Source organism: Verticillium nonalfalfae (assembly GCF_003724135.2).
Source record: "Verticillium nonalfalfae strain VnAa140/NRRL 66861 chromosome Unknown scaffold_199, whole genome shotgun sequence".
NCBI lineage: Eukaryota > Fungi > Ascomycota > Sordariomycetes > Glomerellales > Plectosphaerellaceae > Verticillium > Verticillium nonalfalfae.
Window position 1 is genome coordinate 29890 of NW_021167424.1, and position 9624 is coordinate 39513.

The following is a 9624-nucleotide window of genomic DNA, read 5'->3' on the forward strand; positions in this document are numbered from 1 at the left end:
ACTCCACCCGCAGGTCTGCCGTATTTGCCATCACCCCATCAACATTGGCCCAGCCTGTGCGTCTGGCCATCAACTACCCGACGCCGCCAGGCACCAGACGCCCCGAGCTCCCGACATGAGCCCCCTTGAAAACTCGGCCGGGCCCCAGCTTTACGTCACTTTAGACCCGTGCTTGCTTCTGCCGCCGAATCGGACGGCGCAGCGCCGGGGGTATATGGCGCCAAGGTGCTGCGCTTGGCGGCACTGGTCGAGGGCTTGACACGATGGCGATGGCCCGCTTGAGGCCTTGGCTTCTCGGAACTGAATTGCCTGTGCCTGGCTGGCCGTGTCTGTGCCCATGTATGGGTTGTTGGGCGGCTGCGCAGCGAGCGGTTGGCCCCAATGTCGTCCGACATATATCAGCTGTTGCTCCGGATGCTGCTCGACTGCGCTTCCAGCACCTTACACTCCCATCTTCCGTCTGATCTCTCTCCATATCAATGGTCCATCAACAACGACATCATCAGACGATAGGCAAGATTACCACCAAAGAGACTTAAACCACCCAGCACAGCCATCAACTCAGCAACTATCCCCCCCCCCCTTTGGGTGCCACACACGCATCATGTCTGCCTTCATCCGATCCCTGCCCTTCGCCGCCCTCGCCGTGGCCTCTTCTGTCTCCACAGGCTCGCCGGACGCTTCGCCGCCTTACTCCCTGCCCTCGCGCTCCTTTGGCCTCGCCCTCGCCCAACCCAACGCCACAACCTCGCTGCCCGTTCCCGGGTTTGGCACCAACGACACATCAAGTGCCAACGGCGCCGGCGCCTGGGGTCTCCGCATTCTTGTTGCCGCCGACTTGTCTCTCGATGACGCCGGTTCCGGCTCCTTTGCGCACGATGATGTTACCCAGCTCACTGTCCTCGCCCTTGCCTCGCCCAACGGCATTGCACCTGAAGGCGAAGCCTGCGCCACCATCTGGCGGGGCCTCAGCTCCAATGCTACGCGGGACGCACAGGGCGATGACGGCAGCTGCGAGGAGCTGAGCGATGCGTGTAAGAAGGACCTCGAGGCGGCCGGTGCGTGTAGCGGCGATGTCGAAGTGCCCAGCAGCTGCGAGGACTGGATCTCGACTGATGTCTCCAGCTGGGCGTTCCGTAAGTTTAACCCTGATGCAGGTCCCTCCCGACAATTTTGACTAACGCTTCGCAGGCGTCCCCAAGAACATCACGGAGACGGGTCGTTTCTTCGCCCACGCCAGCGGTGCCGAGGCCGAGGGCTCTGATGCCGCGCAGGAAGCCTATGCTGTGGCCGTGACAAACGTCTGGCCTGTGGTGCTCAAGTGGGGCGATGACTCGACTGCGCTGCGCTGCGTGCGCGCCTCGAGTGTCGTGCAGGGCAGCGATGATCCCGATGAGGTCCCTGATCGTGATGCAACCGACGGCGGCAGCGACAACGGCGGCGACGAGAACAGCAACGGCGGAAGCAACAACAACAACAACGACGACGACGACAACGCCGCCGGCACCCTCCGGACTGGGATCGTCGGGGGCCTGGGCGCAGTGGCGGCAGCGTTGATGCTGAGCGTGTAAACGTCGTGTGGACGATGCGTGCAGTTTTTAATGACGGTTGCTGTGTGACTAAGTCCATAGAGCTACCAATAATGAGGCGTTGTAATTTATTATGAGTTCGACTCGCAATGGTCAAAGTGTATGTCTGTCATCCTAAGCTCCCTGGCCAAGGTGACTGTGACTCTCTCCTGCTCGACAGCGAAGAAGGACATATTTGACTCGAACAATTCTGGAACTGCATGCCACAGCCTACCTACTATCAAAGGACCAGATTGCGAACAGCCGGAGGTGCCTGTAACGTTTGATTATACGGCCTTTATCAGTATGTTTCCGTTTACAGCCATGTTGGACGTCTCGTCCCCGTTTGACTTGCCAATTCGGTAAGCCGGAACACGCCTGAGTAGAATTGGCCATGGCACCATTGTCGTCGGTAGTAGAGGCGTGCGTTCGGAACAGCCGCGGGGGCTCCACGCGGCTTTAGCCCCCAAGAATCCAACGGTATGATAGCGCCTGGCCATGTATATTGTCCAGAAACGCTGGTGTACACGGCCAAGCTGCAAGCAAGCAAGCGCCTTCCTGCGAGGCTGATGTTTACGCATCGGTCCGGCCCCTGGACCAGCCACCACACCTTTATTGGGCTCGGGGTTGGCGGTATGTCAAGCTTCCGCGGGCCCGCCACTGCCCTCGCTGTGACATCGGTCATGAGATGATGATCACTATGTCCACGGCAGCTCATGAACTACTAGGTCAATATGGCTGTGCCTGTCACCAAGAACCGTCTTGTTTCATGTATCATAACTTTTTATTTTCAAATCGAAAAACCAAGATCCGCTGCGCCATGTATACATGATTCAAATGCTACCCAGATGAAACACCAACACCTCGAGAAAACACGCCCACCCAACTCTACGAGGTGAGCACTCCGCACACCTCGCCCTTCATTTGATCGTACATGTCGTAGAAACCCGTCCACATGACTCTGTCGGCACACTTTGGCCTGTCATCCCGGGGCGGCTCGTTCTCGTCGCACGCGGGCAGGGCGGCGTCCCACTGCGCCTGGGTCCTCGACTTCCACGGCTTCGGCAACGGCCAGTCGCTAAAGTGGACGAGGTACGAGCGCGAGACCTCGGCCATGGCATTCCACTCCTCTTCCGTGTCGGGGGCGAGGTAGGCGGCGTGGTCGTCCGGCGCGTGGCGGAACTCGCCCGTCAGCAGGGCGAGGCGGCGGTGGGGCAGGATCATGGCGTTGTCGGCGAAGAGGTGGTTGACGACCTCCATGTCAAAGTCGCCCGTCGTGACAGCATTGTCGACAATGCGCTCGTAGCGCTTCGTGTCGGGCTCGAGGAGCATGACGTGCGATCCGAGGACCTGCTGGGCGATCGAGGGGGCCTGCTTGGGCTTCGGCTTGGGCTTGGCCGTTGGTTTGGGGCTGCCGCTGATGCTGCTTCCGCTTCCACTATCACCGCCCTGTTCCTCGTGCTCACCCTCACTTTCGTCTTGGGGAGAGGCGGCTGTCGTCAGCCAGTACGCACGTGGAACGGCGACGGCGGCGAGGGGCGCGAGGAAGTAGTGGTCCATCGAGTTGAGGACGAGCGTGTCCGAGTCGAAGGCGAGAACGCGCGTATAGTCGGTCAGAGCAAAGGCGTGGAACTTGGTGAGACTATCACGCCATGTGGAATCGCCCTTGGTCGTGGAGAGGACGCCAAAGGGGCGAAGCTGGATCTCGGGATGCGCCTCTTTCAGATTGCGAATCGCCTTTGCCTGTCTCGAGGTCCCTTGCATCCACTTCTCGGGGTGGATGAGCACGAGATCGTGCTGGGCACCATAACGACGTAGCAGGGTGAAGTTAATGAGCTACACGATTGTCAGATGAGAACAGTCCGCTTGCCCTGCATAGGGTCGACAGGCGCAGCCCTTACCGCATTGCATAGATACTCCAGGTTCGTTGCGTACTGGACATAGGCGAATCGTGGCACGAGTTGTTCGGTTGTCCAGGACGGGGTCAGGGTGTCATGGACGGCGTAGGCGGTGCCATTGTCGGTGAAGGCGAGCAATTCGAGTTTGTCGTCGATGCCATGGTGACGGTTCAGGAGCAGGTAACTCGTTGTCAAAACGGTCACTGTGATGAGGACGCACAAGGCTCCAAGTCGGACGACCCTAACAGGCACCACAGGGAGCATCTTTGCGGTGGCGATCTAGTGTTGTCGACCTCCAAAACACACGAGCCAGGCACGATAGGGTCCTCGGCGGCGAGGCCACATCCTATTAACCGCCCGCTGTGGACAGAGGTCGAGGACCCAGACCCACACTAGGCAGCAGCATTTGGGACTTGAAAATAGGACTAATGTACTATATTAGCCCCGGTCGTGGGCAAGGGCTTGGCTGCCATTTCTGGGACCCTGGTTCCGGCATCATGCGCGGCTTCAGGGTTCTCCACCTTCTTCGCCCTGGGCAGAAAGCAGTGAAAAAAATAGCGATCCAAGGGCGCTACAAGCGCTCCGTCCGTGCTTTCACTCATTGCGTTGAGCTTGTGAAGAAATGCTTGTATGTGAGTGGTCGTTTGGTTGTTGGCTGAGATGGATATGGTTAGAGTATCGGGTCGCTCCGCAAGGATCTTGCCTTTGGGAGTGGATTATGGACAGCCCCCTTTCCGCCCTCAGCTTCGGGTTTCCTATTCTCCTCTCTCCACCGTGAGAACCATTCAAAGCATGCGCTGTTCGTCCATGCCAGAGCGCTCGTGCTCACAAAGTGGCATTGAACCCGAGACTCTCGCGCATGACAACACTGTCAGTCTTCCACTAGCACGAGTCATGTCTATCCATATTGGTGACCCCTGTTGGCCTTCCTGATTCAGGCATGATGCAGGTGGTGCCCTCGGAAACTGGAGGTCGCTCTCAAAGACCGCCTACATCGCCTATCTCCCTACGATCCTAGCTCAAGCTAGATTTGGTGCCTCGCCGAACGAGGCGAGAAAGGTGGGTGGGGAATGGAACGACTGATATCAGTGTGTCAGGAGAATCGCGTGGCGACCCAATACGAGAATCCACAGAACGCGCTGGTCTGGTTTTGTCTTGTCTGAGCCTCGGCCAATCCCGTTATGAACTCTTTCTATCGGAGCATACCTCCAACGAGCCCTGAAGGCTACCTTTCTTGTCATCGGGCAATTGTCGGACAAAGTTTGTTCTGTCAATTTCAATGCGGTGGAGCGTCAATCGTGTGAAAGCTTGACAAGACAAGACTTCGTCTTTAATACATTCAGTCGCTATTCAGCTGTCTTGCGATGGGCATTCGTTTGCTGGGTACTTTTGTCCTGTGAGCAAACACAGAGGGTGGAATGAACATGGCCATCCCTTTTGCTCACCTCGAGCTCACATTGCACTACACCTGTGCAGCAATGCTGCTCGTAGATGCCAACATCGTGTCAGGACACGCCGCGTCTAGAGCTCCAGTGCATCTTGCAAGTCCAAACAGCATGGGCTGGACGTCATTCGCCTGCAGTCTCTCCATGCATGCCAGCGCAGGCTCAGATAGATCCAGGGTTTGGTCGCGTGCTTCTCTCGTTGCGTGCAATGCCCAAGCATGGCCTGACAGAGGCAGTGTGTAAGATCCTTAGGAGTGTAAGAAGGAACAGCTCTCATAGTATCGCGCTTTCCTGAACTGTAGGCGAGGCAGAAGCCTTGGACTATCCGGTCGTCCTTTCCCCTTTCTAAAGGCTCACCAGTGCTTCGTTTCCTTCCCATGGAGAGGTCTTCTCTGGAGCAATGCCTATTAGACATGAATCACTGCCTTTTCGACTCACGAGACTTTACTTCTTGCTCTTCCGCACATCAACGTCTTAAGCTGCGTCGAAAGGTGAGAGACCCTTCTCTATCAAACATTACCCATATTCCATCTTTCACACGCTATATTCGTGACACATTCTTTCTTTTGGGTATTCATTAACAGACATCCATTATCAAGTGTCGTCTTTCAAGATGGTGGAACCAGGGGAAACCGACGGACTCCTCACCGATGAAGAACGCGAGCTCATGGTGACCGCCCTCGGCATCGAAGCTTACGGGGGCCAGCCTACTCAACCCAGTTCAAGCAGCTCCAAGGCCTCCGACATGCCTCCTCCTGCCGGGGGCGGCCGTCAACTGGTGCCAAACTCCCCGGTGCCCATGGCCCTTCTAAACAGCCCCCTTGGGCCGCCCGCTTCGATCACGTATCCCGAGCAGGTGCTTGGTAGCCTCTACAGCGACGCAAGCGGGCTAAATATCCCTTTTGACCATAGCTTCTTCCCAGGCAGCCATGCTGATATCAACAACTTCTTGCCTCCTGGTGTATATTCGACTTCAACTCATGGTTTACCTGCCTCATGCAACATCCCTTGTGGAAGACCCGACACCGGACTCTCACAACCTTTCGGAGCGCCCCAAGGAACGCCATACCAAGCTGCTGGAAGCGTCCCTCTTTCCTTTACAAGCCCTCTCGACAACACCTTCCAAAACGCCGTTAGCAATCCGTTACACTTGAATCCGGCTTTCGACCCCCAACCTTCAGAACTGGATCTCTTCGTTCAGACAGAAGCACAAGCACAGATGAACACTTCCAAGGATCTTTGCTCAGAGGAAAGTCGGGAGATGAGCCTCAGCGTGCCTTCCTCGACATACTTTGAGAGCCTCATGGGTGACAGTGTGCCCGAGGCTGATAGTGTCACTCGACAAAGCGAAATTCGCGCCATTCTCAACAAGGACAAGGTCCCGGTGGCCACTGAGAGGGACGATGCATCGGAAAGGGGCAAAAAGATCAGAAAGAGAAAAATGAACAAGCTTGAGCCTGGCCAAAAGCGCCGTGCCCCTAAGATGGTCGACGTGCTTCCCTACAATGATCCCCCGACGTGGCCGCCGCGCCGGCGCAAGCATTCTAAGATGGCCGAGTGGGAGAAGGAGCAAATCGATACGGCCAATGCGGATATTGACAGGCAAGTCAAGGAATGGAACAAGAAGAAGAATAATGAGTCTGCCAAGCGCGGAAGGCAGCGACGCCAGAACAGAGTGAACCGGCTGACGGAGGATCTCGCCCAAGCACAGGCCGAGCGCAACTTTTGGAAGGTGAGGGCCGTGACCCAGGGCGCCAGCGAGGAGGAGTGGGACGCAGTGCCCGAGAGCCTTAGGGATGATCTTGTTGCGGACTTCCGCATCGACCCCGATGATCTGCTGCTGCCGCCTCCCGAGGATGACTTTTAGATGGGGCAGATGAAAGATGAACAGGGCATGATGCGATCCAGGGAGCGTTGCCGATGAGGGATATTGGGATGAGGGATCCAGGAGGAAAGGAGAGAGCTTGGCCTGCATTGGGTCTTTGACTGCGAGAGACTGCGGGAAATGGCTTGAATGAATGGTTTTCAGAGGAGGTTGAACTTTTTGCTAGACACCCAATTTTGCACCCATTCACGACTGCATCCATTCATGACTGCACCCGCTCATAACTGCACCCGTTCATAACTGCACCCGTTCATAACTGCACCCGTTCATGACTGCGACCGTTCACAGATACTTGCGATCACTACAACTGCGAATCACAGTTGCTTGTGATGCGTGCTTTGTGGTGATATCGTCTGAATCACTCGATCCAGCCAAAACGTAAAACACTGCTTAATCACATACTGATCACTCCAGTGAGTACCAAGTTGCCGGTGAATGAGAAATCAACAAGACGCCTTCGCTGCTTCAAACAAGACAATTGCAGATAAGCCAGTAGAGTCATCTGATGATCTCAAGTGTAAATGGTGTGGCAATGAGACAGCAAAAGGAAATTCTATAGAGGCGGCTCTCGGTCGTAGTCAAGAAGGGCAAGGTAGACGTCAATCATGAGTTATCACGGTAATATTAAAGTACCTGGGTATCCCAAGCAGAGTAAACACGAGTGGTATCTTGTAGTACGCCATTTGAAGCAGAGCAGCACCAAGGCAAATCTGGGAACGAGAACGAGCCGTTCTCTCTCTCTCTCTCTCTCTCTCTCTCTCTCCTCTACGCACATATTCTTCTCCAGCATAAGGGCAACCCGAAAGACTCATTTCGCCCTTTCCGCTTGACATATTCAAGAGGGCGGAACCTTCGGCGCCAAGCAGTCGCCCCGCGCCTCAGAGAAGCAGGCAGCTTAGTGCTGCTGCTGCTGCTGCTGCTGCTGGGGAGGATATTGCTCCTGAGGGGCGTACTGCTGGGTCTGGTCCTGCGGGGCATAGGGCTGCTGCTGGTAGGGCTGCTGCTCCTGGTACTGCTGCTGGGGTAGCTGCTCCGTCGGGGCCGCGACGGACGGCTGGTGGGCCTCCTTGTTGACGTGGCCCATCTCGGCGTCGGCGGCGGTCGCGGCGGGGGCAACCTCGCCGCGGCCCTCCTTCAGCGAGGCGAGAATGTAGAAGACGAGGAGGACGATCAGGAGGACCCTGCAACGGTCAGCATGCCGGATCGGTCATGGGGTGGTTCTCATGTCGCCTCTCTGCAGGCTCGGAGAGAGAGCAGGAGAGGAAAGAGAACAAGAAAGACGGGGGGGTGAAAGAGCGGGAGCTCACCATGCAAAGGCGCCGAGGGCGGCACCGGCGGCCATGGCGCTGCCGTAGCCGTTGCCGTCATTGCTGTAGCAGCCAAAGGCGTCGCACACGTCGCCGTTGAAGAGCCTGGCAATGCTGGCGGCCCAGGCCCAGGCGGAGAGGAGGAAGATGATGGTCAAGGCGTAGCCGATGACAAAGGCGAGGCGGAAGTACCACTGGGAGAATAAGCGCTCGAGAACAATGTGGCTGCCGACGACGATGAAGATGAGGAGGGCCTGTCACCTGGTGTTAGTCGCTGGTCCCGATGATGTAGTCCTGTGCTTTGGGTGGTGGTAGCTACAACGGGAGGGGACGTACGGCGAAGAGCAGGAAGCCCGGTGAGCCAGAGTAGGCGCCGGCGTAGCCATAGCCGTCGAAGAAGGAGAGGCTGTAGGCGGAGGCGATGAAGACGCCGAGGCCGAGGGCGAGGACGACGAGCTGAACGATGAAGAACCAGGACGGAACGTGAGGATGCGTCCTCGTGTTGAGGCCCTTTAGGTTGTCGGAAGACATGACGGCGGTGGGTTTGTCTTTGCTTTCTTCGAGACGACTTGTTGGCTTGGCAAATCGGGTCAGGGCTAGGACGATGACTGGATGGTCTGGACGTCACGAGAAACTGCCAGCGTGGATGGGAGAGAGAAGCAAGACATGCATATAGACAGGAACCTTTTCATTCACCTTCATCAAGCAGGAGGCGCAACGGTGCCTTCTTAATGTACCCAGGGCTTGATAGCCAAGGCCATCCCTACACCTCACACCTCTCACACCTCACACCTCAGACCACACACCAGGCCCCGGCACCGGCATGCCGACCACGACATGTTTTGAACAGGCCAAACGACGCCCAAGACGCCCGTGGCGTCGAAGGCTGAAGCTCGGCATGCCCCAAAAAACAAAAAGAAACGGGTAGCAAACGCTGTCCAAGCTCCCAGCAGCCGCAGCAGCAAATAAGAGAAATATCGGAGCTTCGAGCTAGCTACCTTGTCGTCCCGGACAGGCTCAGGGGTCCAGGGTAGGGCTGCCCAAAGTCCGAACCGCACGTCCAGGCTGCTTGGCGAGCTTCCCATTCGCCGCCATCAAGCGAGCTGGGTGCCGGCGGTGTCGACAAGTCACATCGTCCTTACAGTAGACTCTCCCGCTAGAAGCCATCGCGGACCCATGAGTGGGCTGAATCCGCCTATGCCTGACGTCTGACCCCCTCCCTCCTCCCTCGAAGCGGCTCGCGCCTGGGAACAGGGCTGGCATGGGCGGCCGTGATGTGGTGGTGTGCTGTCCCGGCAGACGAGAGGCAGACGGGGGGCACAAAGCAGACGCATGCAGGGCTGCCAGACTCAAGCGTCATCTCTGCCACCCTCTCGCGACCGTTTTGGGGTGGTTCCTCGTGCGTCATTGGGTGGTGGCCGTGGGCCCCAGCATTCGCAGACAAGTCCATGGAGATCATCACGACGTTCGAGTCGGTCAGCTGCTCATCTGTCGGGTGATGCCGTCCTGTGGTGACCACCA

General features: G+C 57.2%; 4 protein-coding genes across 4 annotated transcripts; 2 read left to right on the forward strand and 2 right to left on the reverse strand.

Annotated features, from left to right (window-relative positions):
* Window positions 1-604: 604 nt before the first annotated feature.
* Window positions 605-1571, forward strand: D7B24_003411 (uncharacterized protein; the record flags this gene model as incomplete). The annotated part of the gene is made up of 2 exons (XM_028637602.1): window positions 605-1136; window positions 1192-1571. 2 exons carry the CDS (start codon window positions 605-607, stop codon window positions 1569-1571), a joined length of 912 nt encoding a protein of 303 aa, XP_028490635.1.
* An 885-nt stretch (window positions 1572-2456) lies between these two features.
* D7B24_003412 (uncharacterized protein) lies at window positions 2457-3730 on the reverse strand (the record flags this gene model as incomplete). The annotated part of the gene is made up of 2 exons (XM_028637603.1): window positions 2457-3404; window positions 3470-3730. The coding sequence occupies 2 exons, from the start codon at window positions 3728-3730 to the stop codon at window positions 2457-2459; spliced, it is 1209 nt and encodes a 402-aa protein (XP_028490636.1).
* A 1794-nt stretch (window positions 3731-5524) lies between these two features.
* Window positions 5525-6778, forward strand: D7B24_003413 (uncharacterized protein; the record flags this gene model as incomplete). The annotated part of the gene is made up of 1 exon (XM_028637604.1): window positions 5525-6778. The coding sequence occupies one exon, from the start codon at window positions 5525-5527 to the stop codon at window positions 6776-6778; it is 1254 nt and encodes a 417-aa protein (XP_028490637.1).
* Window positions 6779-7691: 913 nt separating this feature from the next.
* D7B24_003414 (uncharacterized protein) lies at window positions 7692-8634 on the reverse strand (the record flags this gene model as incomplete). The annotated part of the gene is made up of 3 exons (XM_028637605.1): window positions 7692-7977; window positions 8104-8357; window positions 8440-8634. 3 exons carry the CDS (start codon window positions 8632-8634, stop codon window positions 7692-7694), a joined length of 735 nt encoding a protein of 244 aa, XP_028490638.1.
* Between the last annotated feature and the right edge of the window lie 990 nt (window positions 8635-9624).